The sequence below is a fragment of the Grus americana genome, chromosome 16, assembly GCF_028858705.1.
Source record: "Grus americana isolate bGruAme1 chromosome 16, bGruAme1.mat, whole genome shotgun sequence".
Lineage (NCBI taxonomy): Eukaryota > Metazoa > Chordata > Aves > Gruiformes > Gruidae > Grus > Grus americana.
This window is the reverse complement of record NC_072867.1, coordinates 13177219-13194504: the sequence shown is the minus strand read 5'-3', so window position 1 is coordinate 13194504 and position 17286 is coordinate 13177219. Positions and strand designations below refer to the sequence as shown.

At 52.6% G+C, this 17286-nt stretch overlaps 1 protein-coding gene across 1 annotated transcript in view; it reads left to right on the top strand.

The window, feature by feature from the left end:
• Positions 1-6791: 6791 nt before the first annotated feature.
• Positions 6792-17286, top strand: part of LOC129213929 (transmembrane protein 132B-like) — a 255465-nt gene continuing 244970 nt past the window's right edge. The window contains exon 1 of the mRNA XM_054844788.1: positions 6792-7175. Within this exon, the coding sequence (XP_054700763.1) occupies positions 7091-7175 (85 nt within the window). The 5' untranslated portion in view covers positions 6792-7090. The remainder of the gene's footprint in view (positions 7176-17286) is intronic.

The window sequence follows — 17286 nt, the reverse complement described above, 5'->3', positions numbered from 1 at the left end:
GACCCTCCGCAGCTATGCGAGCTTGCAAGAGCTGCTGGGAGAAGCGCAACGTGTGCACGCAGCGCACGCTCCCTTTCTGTTTGTTATTTTAGGGGTTTTGATCTGGTTTTCCCCAAGACTGAGCAGCTCCCAGGCTCTTGTGAGGTCCCTGTGACTATGTGAGCTTGACTTGGCGGGGATGGAGCGTTCTATGCATCATCCTTGGAGCCTCTGGCAGGAGCCCGTGGGAGGATGAACACATGTCCCCTGGCCCTTTTGTGCTCCTCAGTACCTGGGGTGTGTGATCAACCATGGTCCCGCTCCCCCCGGTGCCCTCCTGGCCCCTGGCACAGGCTCAACCGTGCTGGAAACCTTCCTGCGCTCCCACCCCAGCCCTCTGAGCTTGCACAGCCGCAGGAGCAAAGTCCCTTCCCTGCCATAAATAAATAAATAAGCCATTTCTCTGGGTCTGATCCTGCCTTCGCCCTCTCTGGTGCTTCCTCGACCAGAGGAAGAGGAGAGAGCCATTGCGACGGGGCTGGGGACCAGGTGCCCAAGCCCCGTGTCCTTTGCGGGTGGCTCATGCTGGTGGTGCGGGGCCGGCGTTGCTGGCAGGGGGTATCGGCTGGTTGCTCGCAGCTGCAGGCAGCTGCCAGACACAGGGCATTCCAACCTGGTGCAGACACGCAGGTTTTGCCAAACATCCCCCACCCCACCTGCTCCCCCCATACAGGTGTTTGGAATTACACAGAAATCAGTCAGTCTCCTGCTCAGACCTGTCTTAAACCAATTTAATTAAACGCAGGTAAAGGAGGGAGCAGAAATTATGGCAATTCATCACCTTTTAGTCTCTGCAGGTGCTCGGCGGCAGCGGGGCACCGCAATTCCCACTGCTCTGTGCTTTTCCTCCCAGGAGTGATTAACCCGCTCCCTTCTGGCGAGCAAAGCCCCCTCTATCTCTGGGAAGAGGCTTTAAGGATAATGAGAGAGAGAAGATGATTAAAAGCAGAAAAACCCACCCCTGATTCAGTTCCTGCCTTGCTCACAGGCTCTCTGTGTGCTGCTGGGTGAATCATTTACCTCCGTGATTCACGCTGGCCCCATGCTGCCAGGTGAACGGCAGCTCCTTCTCCCTGACTCAGCCCTTTGGTTCCCCCCCTGCGGCTGATGCCGGGGAGCAGAGAGGGGCAGACCCCCAGAGCACCCCATGTTGTCTATCAATCAGGGGTGGTGCAAGCTGTGGCGGAGGTGGTGAAGCTCTTACAGAGGGGGAAGGACAGCTCATGGGGCTTGGATTTGTTTAAAGTAGCCCTAAATGGCAGTGCCGATGTGCTTTCCCGTCTGTAAAACAGGGATCGTGATGATTTCCCTGCTTATCTGCTCTGGGTAGAGTATAACAACCCACGGAGCAGGCACAGGGTGCGACATCCCAAGGCCGGGCTGCTGGCAGCAACCTCCATAGCAGCAGCCACCAGCGACACGCCAGCCTCGGTCCTACAGACCGAGGATTCATTACCCCAGTGTTTTCCAACATTGCAAAATGGATGCAATTATATTTTTGCAAAATCTGGGCTTTCTCTGACCTGGGGCTAACACTCTTTCTTGCAACTTGCAAGCAAGCAGACACAGTCTGATGGGACAGCATGCCTTAACGATGCTCTAAACGAACCAGGCTTTCTAAGGGGGACAGATGGCACCACTGGCAGAGTTTCTGGCTCACCGCTCTCTGCATGCAGCACTCGGGCGGCTTCTTGCAAGGAAACCGTCTGACTGATTTGCAGCTTCCAGTTGGTGCCGTTAATAGCCGAGGTTGAGCAGGCTGGCGGCTCGTGCAGTAGCATTTCACGTTTCCACCCGGGATCCCGGCACTGAGTAACGTGGTGCTGGGCCCTCGCAGGGTGTCGGAGCCTGAGAGTGCTGCACCACTCGCTGCGATGTCCACGGGGCCGTGGGGACATCCATGGGGACTGAGATTTCCTTCTTTTCATCGCTGAGGTTTCTATCCCAGAGTTAAATCTGAAACCTCGTATGAGCTATAGGACAAGGTGCCCTCGTTTGACCGCAAGCTCTGATCACTTAAAGGAGGAAACGCTAAAACAGGAGCAACTTTCATCTCAGTCGCATCAAAGCCTCTTCCCACCCTTTGGGCAGTGGCCGGCGGCTTTCAGTAGTGGCAAATCCAGCAGCTAAACCAGCAGTTTCTTCCCAACCTTGCCCCGTCGGTCAGGGCAGTCCCCCGGGGGCAGCCACGGAGCTGGGCTCATCCGCTTCCAGGGGTCCTTACCGCAGGTCCTGGCGCTGACGCTCCCCGCGCCGCACACAGGACCTGGTTTTATTCTCCAGACCAGTTTTCCTTGTTTTAGAGGCACCCGATGCCTCGGCGAATGCAGCCCCTCTGATTTCACAGCACACCGCAGGTCGTGACTTGTCCAGCTGGGAAGAAAGTGTTTTGCTTTCCTATTATCTCCTCCTTTGTACTTAAAACTAAATAAATAACACAAGTCGATTTCCAAAGGCTGCTCAACATACAAAGTCAAAATATTTCTGTTCAAAAGCACCAAAAATATTTAGATGTTACCATTTTCTTCCCCCAGCCAAAACTGTTTGTGGAGTTTGACCCGGATTCACGAGCTGCTGTAGTGATCCCCAAACCAGCAGTTTTAGGACAAATCTGCATTGTTTTTTTTCAGAATCACCTAACAGTTTTTTAGGTCTGGCAGGCTTTTAGTATAAATGCTGATCTAATGAGCTTGGCCACAAGGGTTCAAAGTGATAAAAGCTATGGGGAGCTTTCAAATACTGTAACACACCTCACAGGGTAATTAAACGTAATTCTTTCCCATCGTTATTAAACACTGACAGAGGAAAAGCTGGGATAAGAACAGATTCAACTCCTGCCCCCTTTATCAGATATTGCTCCGATTCTTACGGCAATTTTGCAGATCCTTCGCAGATCCTCCCTCCCCTGCTCTCAAGTCCAAACGCGTTCAGCAGCAGGAGCGGACGCTCGCCGGCCAGGCTCTCCGGCCCGGAGCCAGGGGCACCCGGGGTCTCACCCCAGCAGGGTGGCAGTGCCGTGTGCCGGGCGGGCGGATGGCATGGGGAAGGATGGGGGGGTCCCGCTGCCCGGCGGCGAGAGGGAGGGACCCTCAGCCTTCCTGGAGAGGAGTTTCTTTTTCACCCTGCTTTGAGTTTGTGGTGACCACGCGGGTCAAATTTAGCCGAAGAGATGGCATTTCTGCAATCCCCTGTGTGCTGTACAGAGCCCCGGGCGTGCTCAGGCTCCTTATTCCCTCCAGGAAATAAGTGTCTAAACACAGCTCAGGATCTGGCCTCCATCCTTACCTCTCCGTATCTCCCAGATGGGTTTTTGCCTCCTAATATGCTAAGACATCTTTAGAATTCTTGTCCTTACTGTTTACCTAGGGATGCTCCCGGAACCGTCAGTCTTTTGACATTTGAGTGATGTAAAAAACCAACAGCTTTCCATAATGCTGCAAAGTCTTTCATAACACAGGTTGCTTCTGCGTGCAAAATCACGCCGGCACAAAGGAAGTATAGCAACATCTTATCGGAATAACTTAAAAGGAAAACTCCTTTGGGAAAAGAATTATTTTGAGGATTGCATATGGGAGACCCAGATTATGGCACCAACAGGCTCTGGGCGGCTCGGCTGTCTCGGCGGCATCTCCTCATTCAGCTTTTGCTGCTCTCGCACCAGAAGAAGATAGGAAAAGACAAGCCACGCTGTAAGCCAGCTAAGGAGCTTGGAAACGGCTCAGCGGCTGATACAGAAACCAGAAGCTCCGATGAATTGTGCAAACGCAGTCAATGAGCATTTATTGTCCTGTTGCTTTGACGAGAAAGCTGTAATAGCCGTAGCTATTTATTTTGTTGATTCATCTGCAATTCTTCCTTACGCTTTTATTATTCCCCAGTAATCCCCTTCTGTTTTCTCACACCTCCTCTTTTAAACTCAGCGAGGGAAATAAATCCGGGTTGCCCTTATAGCTAGGGATCAGCTGGATTCTCCAGGGGGTTTGCTCCCCCAAACGGAAACGCCTGCAGCAATCCCCGGTAGCTCCCATTACGGGAGCAACTCCTCTGTCGCGGGCTCACCCCGTAAGGTCCTTTCTGTGCTGGAAAATCGCTAATTCCGACGCTTTTTCTCCGCGATAACTTCTGTTTTCACCCGTTTATTTGTACGCGGTCCCTAGCGTTCAGTGGCAAAACCTTCCAAAGAGTTTATTATTGTTTGTATTTTATTTTGTTATGGTTTGTTTCTTGTAACAGGAACAAGCTAACCTGCAGGAAGAGGAGAGAGGGCAATGCCAGAGCAACCACCTTATAATCTGTAGACATCACCTAATACATTTTTTCCACTTCATTTTTACCTGGATGACATTAGCCTTCATTAAAAGACAATAAAAGCATTAAAGTGTTTTGTAGAGGAGGGAGAAGATCTTACTGCTTTATTTGGCTGAGAGGCACGTGAGGAATCGGTCCAGCTTTACTACTGAGCTTACTATTATTTACCCCTCAGCACAAGTTTGGAAAGGTATTAACCAGACTAGTCCTGTACGCAGCGAACAGGATCGGGGCTGAGCACCTCTCAGCCAACGCACCTGGATCTTTCTAAGCAGGATCGGTTCCTCGTCAGCGCTTTTTCAGTTTGCAAAATTCCTCACTTGGGATTTTCTTTCAAACGTTGGTTACAAAATCACGCTTAAAAATGTGTAGCAATGCTGGAATAAAGTCTAAACGCTTTCCAGCGCTGCCACAGAGGTGAGGTTGTGGCCGAGGCCTGCGGCTGCGGGTAGGACTCGTAGGGGAGATGAGGGGGGGCAGGAGAAAGCGCCGGTCCAGCGTACCCCAGCTGGGGGCTGTCTCTGGCTTTGCGCTGCGAGAGGGAGTTGTCTCGTACCTGGGCGCCTGTAACCCCCACCCCTCCGTGCGCCGCTGCCCCCGGGCATGCAACCAAGCTGCAGGGCAAAGCTCACGGATGGCTTTTGGATGCCCTTCGCGATCTCCCGTGTACGCCCCTCGGGATGCCCCTTGCCTCTGCGCACCCCTTCGCACACTTCTTTCACGGTGGCACAAGCCTGCACGGACACCTGCGGGGTTTAACAGCGCGTAACCCACCGGGAGCTACCAGGAACACCTGGGCACTTGTCCGGCATTTCTCAGGCTCTGCATTTTTGCCGAAGCGGGGCGAAGCAGGAGACGTTTCAGGCGGACGCCCGCAGCTGGCCGCCCTCACTGAGCGCTGCCGGCAGGACCCACCCGCCCACAGCAAACGGAGTGTTCCCCCCCGCGCCCCCCGAGAGAGAAACCAGGATGTCTAAAGCAGCTAATTAACTGATTTGGGATCACCAAGATTCTGCTAGCAGCTAAATGTTCATGTTCTGTTTTATTATATCAAGTACCAAGAGCAGACAGCAAGATGATCATTATTGCAGCTTTTTTAAAAAAAATTTATTAGCTTTACCTTGAGGAAACTAAATCTTTGGGTTCTCTTGGGGTTTTTACCACACCCGTGTGGGCCAAATTCCTCCGGCCTGAGTTTGATTTCTGTGCGTGTGTCTCTCATGCCACCATGTAACATTTCCCTGCGTGGGAGATAAGCATTTATTCATGTTTCTGTTTGCGTGGAGTGGTAAAATATTGGACTTAAATTTTTTATAACATTCATAGGAGTGGTTATGGAGGCAAACAAGATTACAGCAAGTGCTACATAAAAGCTTGTTTATGCAGGGAGGGGAAAAAAAAATCAAACTCAGAGACATGTTTGCAAAACTGCGGAAGAACCCAAGGGGAATGTTTGGGGGTTTTTTTCTTGGTTTTTCCTCTCCTTTTCTTTTCCTACCTCACTGTTTTTATTGCGATCACGGTAACAACTCCCAGCTCTTAAAGGGCTGAGTTTATTTTCAGTGACACGTTGGTTCCAGCAGCGGGTTATTTTTGGATTCAAGGGTGGAGGTCTACAGAAGACGGGCAGCACTTGGCTTTGTAATCTGGGAACGCAGCTCACCTGTGCCTGGGGGGCTGGGGGTAGCGTCTGCAAGGCTGCTGGTGCAGCTGTGCACACCCCTGTGCACGCCCCTGCACTGTCACTGCACACCTCTTTGGATGCCCTTTGCACACGCCCGTCTGCGTTCCTTTGCACAACTCTTTGCACACCCCTCCGCTCCCTTTGCGAACCTCTTTGCACGTCCTTTTGCGAACACCTTTGCACACCTTTTCGGTTGCCCTGCGCGCGGCCCTACGCCAGCCCGCGTGCCCACCTTTGCACACCCCCGTGCGCGCGCCCAGCCCTTCGCCCCGCCCGCTGCAGCCGGCCTCGCGCAGTGCCGTGCGCGGCCGCGAGGGGGGAGCCGCGCTCTTCTCGGCGCTCCGCGGCCGCTGAGGGAACCACCCCCCCCAACCCCGCCGCCCGCTCGGGAGGAGTGTCGGCCCGGCCCCGGGACGCACCGGCCCCGACCCACCGGGGGTGAGAAACTTCTCCGGGCCGCTAACAAGGGGGTGTCGTGCAGAAAAGGGCACACGGGGCTCCTCTGCCCCCCGGTTCCCCCCCCCTCCCCCCCCCCGGTCCTCGCTGGCCCCGCTCCGGCTCCCGGGAGCCGCTTGTCCGGGCGGTGGCGGCGGCCCGGGACAGCGCGGCCCCCACCCTGGGCGCAGCGGGGCACCTGCCCTGACCCCCCCCCGCAGGTGAGCCCGGCGGCACCGCCCCGGCCCGGCCCAGCCCAGCCCCGGCTCGCCCGTCCGTCCGCGCCGCCGCAGCCCCCGGCGCAGCGCCCGGCTGCCCCGAGGGAGCGCTGCTGCTGCTGCTGCTGCCGCCGCGGCGGGCGGGGGCGGCGGCGCCGGCTGCCCCCCGGGGCGGCGATGCGGCGGGGGCGGCCGTGAGCGCGGGGCCGGCGGGGAGCGGGGATTCCCCCCCCCTCCGCGGGGCGCCCGGCCCCGCTGCCGCCGGACGGGCGGGCGGGCTGGCGGACGGAGCCGCGCAGCGGAGGGGAGCGGGCAGGCGCGGGGGGAGTGGTTAGCGGCTCCGCCGCGACACCCCCAGCCCCCCCCCCGCCCCGTTAAGCCGCCCCTCTCCAAATAAATCAGCACCATGACTACTTCTGGGCATGGAACAAAGAGGATGCTCTCCCGGGGCCCCGCGCTGCTCCTGGCGCCGCTGCTGCTCCTGTGCCGAGGTAACCCCCAGTTCCACCGCCGCGACCCCGAGGGCTTCTCTTTTTTAAAAACTCTTTTCATTTATTTTATTTTTTCCCATATTTTTATTTATGGCTGTTTCCCCCTTCCCAGCTCTCCCGCCGACGTGGCCGCGGAGGGCGGTGGGGCCCCCCGGGCGCTCCGCGCTGCCCTGCGCACCCGCGGACGGGGGACACGCACGTACACCTCTCTTGGGCGCGCAAAGTTGTCCCCATCCGTCTCCACCGCAGCAGACCCCCCGCTGCGTCCACAGTCGCCTCCCCGGGTGTTCCCCCCACGCGCGTCGCGGGCTCCTGGCCCCCTGCGCCGGGGCTGCCCCGCGGCTCCGGCCGCTGCCAGCGAGTCGCTGCCGGCTTGGGGTGAAAAAGGAAAAGTTTGGGATTCCTGGAGCGCTGGGAGCCGGAGAAGGGTCGTGGGGTTTGGGGCTTCCTACGGGGCTCTCGACCCCCCGCGCCTCCCGGCTGCTCCTTGCCGGCTCTGGCTATCCTCGGGGGTGTGTGGGGCAAAGATGCACAGGAGTTAAATCTCTTCGGTAAAATAACGCTTGTGCCGGCTTTACTGTGCTTAATTTTAAGGAGGGTGGGTTTCCATGGGCTGGTGGGGAGCAGGATCAGGCCCTTAGGTGAGCCAAGGTGGGATATCCTAACTGCGGCCAGCTGCGAGGCAGCATGCCGGTGGCTTGGGAGAGCGCGGCGTGGAGCATCTCTCTTTTTTTCTTTTATTTTTCTTTTATTTTTTTCCTCCCTAGCTGAACTCAGGAGCAGCCTTGTGGGTCCCAATTGCAGGTGTTTGCGGGGAAAGGCTCACCCCCAGGCTGGCAAGCCGAAGCGCTGCCCCTGAGAAAGTCTTTTGCAGGACTCCTCTCCTGGCACGTTTTCCTCTGCTTGCTCGTGTGAGCTCCCTGGCAGATGTTGTTCTTAATAAATAGAGGTTGTTAAAAGCAAATTAATTAAGGTGCATCGGTGCTGAAGTTGCTGAGCGATTTGTTTGCCTTTACTGCGGCTCGGGACGGTGCTCGCATTTGGTCATAGTGTGGAGCCTGGGCTGCTGGGGAAACTTCACCGGGGCTTTTGGAACATGACTAAACGCGAAGATTTTAGGTGAAAAAGGAGTGATCCACGGGAGCAGTAATAGCAGCGGCTGTCATTCCTGGGGAGGGTACAGGAAATGCATTGTGGCAGGGAAGTGTTTCGGAAAAGGAAACAGGGACAGTAGGAACAATTTGCGAGGAAGGAGGCATCAGCCTCGCGGAGACACACACATGATGGGCAGAAGGGGGTCCTTGCTCTGCTTACCCTAAAAAGCACCGCTTACCTCAGCCCTCAGACTCCCTCCTTTGCCTGGGGTGTGTGTGACCGTGGAGGCACTTGGAAATCCTGTTGAGCGGGGACATGGGTTGTGGGGTGCAGGGCACAGAAAGTGGGGTGCAGGTCATGGGGAGTGGGGCACTGAGGACGGGACACAGAGTGTGAGTTGTCTGCGGGTCAGTGCTGCCCTGGCAGAGCAATGGCTTTCCGTTGCCAGCACGATGCCCTGTACTCTGTGAAGCTCTCCTTTTATTTCAGGAGAGAGTTAAGAGCAGTAAAGGAGCAGGTTTTCTGATTTTTTTTTTGTTGCTTTGACACATTAATGATAATCTTTTCTCTGATATTCCCCGCTCCCATCTCCTCCTGTGTGGGTAGCTACCATGGTGAGATTGGGCTGTGGGTGTAATTCTTCCAGTGCTCTGAATGCTTAAACATATGGAAACCTACTTTGAAACAGTTTGTGGCTGCAAACCTACCGTCGTACCCATCCCTCTCCCCTGCTCTCTGAATGCCTCCCTGCACAATGTGCACGTTAGAAACTCACAGCGTGCTTTCAGCTCAAGCTGTGAATAACAAATCTGTCCTCAGCCTGTGCCTCTTTCTCCTCTCTAGGCAGTAGCATCCCTTTGCTTCCCGTAGCGGAGCGCTGCCCCTGCCCTGTCCCACCCCTGGTGTGGACCGCAGCAATGACTGCGTGTGGAGAGGGGGTTTGGGATCTGGGAAAACCTCTTCCGAAAGAGGCGAGTGGTGGCAGTGCCCGGGAACGCCTCCCTCCGGGGCTGCGCTGACCTTGCTGCGGCTCGCTGTGCTCCAAGTCACCTTTCTCCTCTGGATTACAGGGGTTAACGAACCACATCTTGGTTTGGGTTGTTGCAGACAGGAGAGACACCTGCATGAGTCATGCCGTGGTGCTGCCATCTCTGCAAAGCTCCCAGCTCACACAGACGGTCATGTTGGGCACTTGCCATTTTTCTCTATTTATTTGCCTTCGCTCCCTTCCCCCTTGCTGGGGCTGGCTCTGGGCAGGCTGCGTTTCAGGGACTGGAGGTACACCAGGCTGGGTTCCTCCAGCCTCTTCAAAGCGGGTGGCATTTGTTCGCCTGTCAGGCAGGTCCCCTAAATAGCTTTGTGAAGGTCCAATTAAGAGATCACTCTCCTGTCCCCGGGTCTCTGGCGGCCCGGCTGCTGGCGCGCGTGCGGCTGTGAGCAGAGGGGGTGTGTGTGTGTGTTTGGCAGCCGAAGGCCGCTCACGCCGAGCTCGAGGATGTCTCTTGCTGGCAGCAGGCCCCCGTTTGTTGCTGGCATCTAGGCAGGTTTTTTGGCCGCCTTCCTTGCTGGCGGCGGCGGAGCTGTCTCTGAGGTTATGTGAATAGGTACCTGTGAATGACCTGGATGAATTACCTGAATATTTTGCTTTCCTGTCTGATGCTATCTCAGCGGCTCATGTCCCTGCCTTGCGCGCGGGCAGCGCTGCGCATCCCGGAGCAGGCGTGGGAACGTGGGGCTGGCTGCTGACGGTGGGGGGGTACGGCAGCACGGGAACGGGGCGTGCAAAGCTTATTGAACAAACTGAATGCTTCAGCCCCTGGGAAATGGACTTGGGCTGTCGTGATGCGTGCGTGAGGAAGGACCTGCGAATTGCTTTTAGACTCTGGCTCCAGGGAGGTGTGGGTGGAGAGACATTATGCTTATTTTATTATGTGTCCCTGTATCACTCTACATAATATGGAGGCACTTTTTATGCAGAGGCTCTCCAGGAGCAAAACCAAAAGACCTGTATTATCTACTGTACAATAGATTTGCAGAATGTGATCATACAAACTGTTGAAATGTAGATTATTTTCCCCACATGAGTGCAGATTTCAACATTTTATGTAATGATCATCCAAACTGATGTGATTTGGGGGATAGTAGGGTGGGGGGAGAAGTCTGAAATTATTATACTGCCTCTTACTCCAGCATCCATTAGAGCAATATATTTCAGATATTCTGATTTTATTTCCCATCAGTATAAATCTAGAGCAGGTCTTCTGAAGTCGGCGAAGCTGCTCTGGATTTATGCGTTGCTCCTGCGACCGGTGTTGGGCTCTCTGGGAATGCAGGAGGCAACTGTGTGACTTGCCCTGCGCAGCATTTTTCACTTCAAAAATCTCCTGTCATTGATGCTGCAGCCTCCTTTGTATATTTGAAATGGGGAAGCCTACACCACTCACTGTTTTCAGGTTTTGATTATTTTCTTCAATTTATCAGGCTTGGTCGCAAAGCTCCATTCACTGACACCTGACTCTTTGGCGGATCAATAGAGTCTCCTGAGGTTTGAATGCCAAAATAGTTACATTTAAAAAAAAATCAATAAAGTGCAATTAATTTGCTGTATTTTATTACTGGGAATGATAGGCTTTCCAAGACTCTCACTCTAAGTCCTATTATCCCTGTGTTTAAAGCAGCTTAGTGTGGCAAGGAAGGTACGAACCCAGGAGCAGCTGCAGGAGGTCAGAGCAGAGGGTCATCAAGACTGGGCCACGGTTTGTGTCTTGGGAAGGATTTTTGGATCAGGGATGTGTTCCTGAGCCAGAGATGGCATCTGTTTGTTTAATTGCTGTGATGAGTTTGCTATCGTGGGTTTGCCATAGTGGATTTGGTCACTCTTTGAGCCCAGGCAGATGTCTGGCGTGCACAGCATCTCTGGGCAAGGACTCCCTTGTTACAAAGAGCCTGGAGAGAGGAATCTGTGCACCATGGAGCGTGGCAGGGATTCGGGCTACGTATGGTTTTAGGCTACATTGGGTTCTGCCATTGGTGCTGATGGGACAGAGATTTCCACCCTGGTGATCCCGCACTGAGTTGGGGTCCTCCTGCCCTTCTCCGTAGCTCCTCAGAAACATGACTTGAAGCCGGGCTGCTCAGGAGGCCTGTGCTGGGTGCTGTCCCGGGAGGGTCCCTTTGTTGAAAGGTGGAGGAAGCAAAGGGTATCATTTCTTGTAGTATTGGGTTAAGACTACTCATGGTGCTGCTCTTCCCAGCCACAGCGGTTGAGGCTGATGTGAAGCACACACTTTGCTGTGATGGAGCGGTGGCTTTGCCAAGTGATGTGTCTTGTTCATGCAGGTGATGGCAAACCTGTCTTGTGTCAGAGGTGTGACTGGGGAGCAAAGGGGAGGTGGCAATGTCCCACATGCTGTGGGAAGCAAGCGAAACTAAAATCTCCTGGCCTTAATAAACATCCCACTGAATGAGAAGCCATCCCACTGAAAAAAATACTGTCAGCTCAGCAAATTAAATTCACTGAACTTGATTCCCCCTTCTCCCTCCGCCTAAATATAACTAATGTTTGTTAATGACAAGCGGTGACTTGATTTGTTGGCATAGCATTAGCACTTACCCCTGTCAGTGGCTCAGCTGATGTGCTGGCACGTGGTGGTAATGGAGATGCTCTCCCCACTACGGCTGTCAAATCCTCTCGCAGTTAAGTGCCATGGAGGCTGGGGAGTGTGAGTTACCATGTGGTGCTCTAGGTGTCATGGAAGATGCTTTGATTTCATGCTGTCGGGAGTTTCCCAGCTGGCATTTCAGAGGAAGCCATTCCCACATGAGGATGGGCAGGCAGGAATTACAAGCAAAGAGGTCCTCTGAGATAACTTACAGGGGTGGACTGGGATTGCTTGGTGTCTGGCTTTCCCTGGGTATTTCCATTCCCCCCCTGTGACATAGAGTGCTGCAATGGGAAGTAATGCAGGTGCTGCTTGGAGTGTCTGCAGTGGGTAAACTCAGTGTGGAAGGACTTCACTGTTTGCAGAGTACCTTGCACGATGGACTTCAGTCTCAGGTGTAATGTAAATATTAACATTTCTTCCACACTATCCAAAAATTCTCTTGCAACACACTTTCAGCTTTTCTTTGTTTACATAAATGTGTTTGTTTCTGACAGCATTCAGAAAGCTTCATGAATTTATGATGTGCTCCAGATCCAAGCACACTTTCTTTTTTCCTTTTTTCTTTTTTTTTTTTAAACACTCTTTCTTCCCAAATTTGGTGATGAAATAGCAAGAGGTATGCATATTTCAGCAGGCTATTGAGAGGCAATGTAAACACCATCTTTCATGGAAAATCAGTTTGTTCAAGTTCAAAAGCAGCCCAGCCTCCCCACTTGATCAATTTACCTGTCATAGGAGATGATTTTAAAAGTGGCGATTATGTCCCATCTTGTCTCTTGCAACTTCAGGCAAGGAGAGAAATTAAGTGTAGCGTTTGATTCTTAATGCTGGGGGTTTTTTGTGTTTGGTGGGTGGTTTTTTTTTTTTTTGGTGGTGGTAGTAGGGGGTGAAGAAGAGGGATGCCCTGAGGGGATGAGGGATAGCCAGGAGCAGAGGGGTTTCCAGGAGGCTGCCATCTGCTGAGCAGACTGGTTGGAAGCTGTGTGTAAACCAGCTCTGCACATCTCACCATGGTTGCACCACCTGTCCCTCGAGAGCCGCTCTGCTCCATTGCTTCCTCCATGGTGGAGGAGGAGATTGCAACATCAGAAAAATGAGCTTCTAGTGAAAAGATGCTAAATCTTGGGGAGAAGGTGCTCGTGGCTGTGCTGTTGCATGGCCGTATCCTCCTGCCCCGGGGCATCGTGCTGCCCTTGGGTTAAAGGCTGCGCAGGGACCAGAGGTATGGTTATGGGAAGGGGATGGTGTAAACCCACCCGTGTTAGGCTGCTCTAGCTTGACATCCAAGCTGCCCTGGGTGGAAAGAAATGCTGGAAAAACCCCAGTGATGCAACTGAAACTGGGGCTAAATGGAAAAGCAGGGACCAAAATCCTTATTCTGGGCAACTTGGCTTGGGAAGCTCCAAAGATGGTGTTCCCACCAGGACCAGCCCCTGGGTGGTGTGGGACATGGCACCTCTGGCCAAGCAGCTGGCCCTGTCCTGAGCCCGTTCATCTGCACGGGCTAACACATCCCCTAAATACACAATGTTGGGAGAGTTTGGTCACCTGCCAAGGGAGCTGCAGGGAGAATCGGCCTGGGGATGAAAAGCCTTTCTGCTAGAAAGGGGGAAAATGTCATCCTTATTACCCAAGAAATAAAATCCTTCAGCAAATTAAATTAGAGGTGCAGATATCTTTGGTTTTTTTTTTTGTTTTGCTTGTATGGGAACATCTCAAAAACAGATGGCAAAGCAGAGATTTATTTCCCGTTAAGTGCAGAGGGCTGGTGCACAGGACCTTATCTGCTTGTGGGCCCTGTAATAAACCTGCCAGCAGGTGATTTAAATCCAGTTTGTCTGATGGGAGAGTAGTGGAAGGAACAGGGTTTATGTTACTTATGAATTTTATGAGCAATGTTAGATTTTTAAGATGCAGAAATGATCAGGGCATGGCTCTGTAGCACCAGAGGCTTTCATTCCTTTCATAAAGGATCTTCCCCGAGTCAGAAAAATGAACTATTTTACATTATTTAGCAGTAGGGCTGCTGAAGCCAGCTGTTTGTATGAGTGACAGATGCAACTATTTTATATCTCAGTTTAGAAGTTGTTGTCAATTAACCACAGCTTTTGCTTAGCAGCAAGACCTTTGCCATGATGGGGAAGGAGGGCTGTTTAATGGATGCTGCAGCTCTCGAAACAAACGTTTATGCTGCAGCTCAAAAAAAGATGAAATTCGCACCAAAAAAAGATAGGAGTCCGTGCACCCTAAAAGGGAACCCTTGAGCAGATGGAGCAGGTTTCTATGCAACGAGCAGTAATTAGAAACTCTGCAGATAGTCGGTAGCTGATGACTGGCTTTGCTACCCAGATTTTTGGTTGAAAAAAGGAGCAAGTCAGAGATGAGTTTTGGAAGGAGCTGGTCTGGATGTGTGCGTGGGGCAAGTCCCTGGCTGGTGTGAGCACCCGGGGCAGCAAGAGGCCACAGCCGACAGCCCTCAGTGCCTCCACCCCTGACTACGTGGGGCTACTGTGGTCTGAAATGATGCTGGTGGTTTTGAAAGGCACTTAGAGAGCTGGGGGTAGGGGACTGATAAATGCAGAAAGTCTGATTGTCTTTCAGCGAGTGCAAAAAGAACACAGTGCAGCCCCACACAATGAAACAGGCTTTTAAAATGTTGCAACAGGCATCTAGAGAGGATGGTAAAAGCTCTCTGGAAGCAGCGGAGCTCCGTCGGGGTAAGCTTGAAGGCCAGTGTGCCTCAGCCACCCCTAAATCACAGGAATTAGAGCTGGAAAAGTTGGCAAATAAGCCGCCTTTCCCGTCTCCGATGGTTCGGTACAGTGTGTTCCCGAGCGTGGCTGGTTTTCAGTGATGCAGGCAGCAGGACTTCTGCTGCTTCCTTTGGCAGAGCGTTTCATAGCCTATTAGACCTCTCCCATATTCCGCCTACGTTTTTTTTCTTCTCTGCTTCATTCCGTCATTTAGTGGATGACCTGGATCCACAACTTTGCATCCTTATCACCCATCCAAACCCGAACCCAGGCAAATCTGCAAAACAGGGACAAATGGTTAAACAGCGAGTGGGAAATGCTCCGAAAGAAGGAGCTGAGCCTGGCATGTAAATACATTTACAGTTGGAGGTTATTTGGAGAATAAAGGGCAAGGACTTGAAATGCATGTGGTGATGAGCTATAGATTATACTCTGAAGATACTCAGAAGGCAGTTACAGTTGCACTATCTAATTCATCTCCTACTAAGACATTCTCCTCCAAGGTGTTTGGAAATAATGGAGTAGCTTAGTAACTAACGTTATTAAATCCTCATCTCTGACAGCTATGAGAATTAATATACAAGGTTTCATCCTCTTTTTTTTTTAAATGCAGCTCAGTTACTAATTTCCTGTCTTTCACTTAGGAGTAGCCCACTGAAAGTTATTAGCATGAGTATTGGTGCAAAAAAAGCACAACTCCATTAAAGAGAAACAAACAAGAGAAAAATGCAAGATAACATGAATTTTATTGCAGTTGAGGCATTTTTTTTGTCCTTTTCAACTATTAATCATACATCATTCTTTCATCTGTAGATCTCAAAGGGCTTTAGAGAAGAGAGCAGGCACCATGGAAGCCGTGGTCTGTGCTCTCCCATCGTCCCCAAGAGGGACCCCAGGGACGCAATCCCATGCCGAGAGCCCTGCTGGCAGGCAGAGCAGAGGTCTTGGGTGAAGCTGGGCTCTGGGGGTTTTTTAGGAAGACAGCTGATTATTTCTTTTTTTTTCTTTTTTTTCTGCTGCTCTTTGAGGAGTGAGGCCCACCTTGGATGGGAGGCTGCTGAGGTGGCGTGGCCGGTCTGTTGGCCACAGTGCACTAAGCACTGCTCGGGCGCCTTCTCCTCCTCCGTATCTCGGCCCTGGCTTCTTTTCGTGGCTGAGCTGCTCGGCATCTCCAGCCTCCATCCTGGGCGCTGCTGGGCATGTGGATGGGTGTCAGGGCTCTCTGAGCACTGTCAGTTCAGGGAGAGGAGGAGGACAGGGCTGAATTAACACTTGTTTCTTTTGCTGAGTTTGATTTGCCCCAGACCATTGAAACTGTTACAGGAAGTCTTAAGTAGAAATGAAGAAATGGAGTTAATGTTCTCTATTGCTAAAATCAAAGTCTGTTCTACAGAGTGGAGCCCAGCCCATGGTGCCTACCCCATCACCTCCCTGGTGTGATGGAGCCAGGCAGCCCATGGGGGTCGGTGACATCTTTTCAGGGACTGCTCTGAGATGTCCCCTTTTAAAACCCAAATGTCCATGTTGGGCACCTTATTTCACCACAAACCCCTCCATATTTGTAACACTATTGGTGTTGTAATGAGATTACTGATGTCTGCTGTAAGCCCTGGGGGATGCAGGGCTTTGACAAGCATCAGCTCCTGGGTGCAGCTTCAGTTATGTCTTTTAAAAGCATCTTGCTCATCCAGAGTTACAATATCTTTCTCCCTTTCTCTGAGCATATTGCAGCCCAACACATTAAATGCATTAGAAAGCTTTATTGCATTTAGCCAATTAACAAAAAGGGAAAGTCAAAGAGAAGTCATCGCTTTGGTTCTTACACCAACTAGCAAACTTTTAGCTGGTTTCCCAAACTCCACTAGGCTCTCTGTCCCCATGCCTTCTCGCTTGCTGCACGGCAGTCCCTGCTAGCCCTCCCGTGCCCGTCAGTGCCAATAAGGCCAAGTCCAAGGGTGTATCAGCAGCCGGGCTCCCCATGTGCCCTGGCCAAATGCCCCATGCAGGGGCCTTGCCTGCAGGGCGCGGGGTCCCCGTGAGGCTGTGTCCCCCCAGCACCAAGCCCTGTCCAACATGAGCAGTTTGCTTCGGTCATGGCTTCAAAGCCCTCAGCCCTGCCGCATGCCTGTGGTCTAACATGCTGATAAATTGCAGCTCTCACGGCTGCTCCTGATGCATGGCCGATGCTCAGCTCCAGCTGGAGTTTAGGTGGGGAGGGAGTCTGCAGCTGGCCGTTTTGGCTGGCCACATGGATCCGTGTCGGGGGCAGTGATCGTGGTGGGACTGCGGCCATCGTGAGCAAAGGGCTGAGAGCATGAGCGGCCCCAGCTCTGAGGGGCATCTGTCAAGATGCTGAGCCTGGTTAGTGTGTGGGGTCTGGGAGTTGCCATGCAGACTCCAGCCTGTGGGACTTCATCATCTGAGTTGTTATCTGCAAAATGCAGTTATCTCCCTGAATGGCAGTCTCCTATTGAAAACGATCTCTTTCAGCAAGGCACTTGCATTTATTTACTGCACAGCTTCTCCCATTAGTATAATCATTACTCCTTGGACTGGGTTTGAATTCAGAGCATCCCACTGTGGTACTTAAAGAATTAA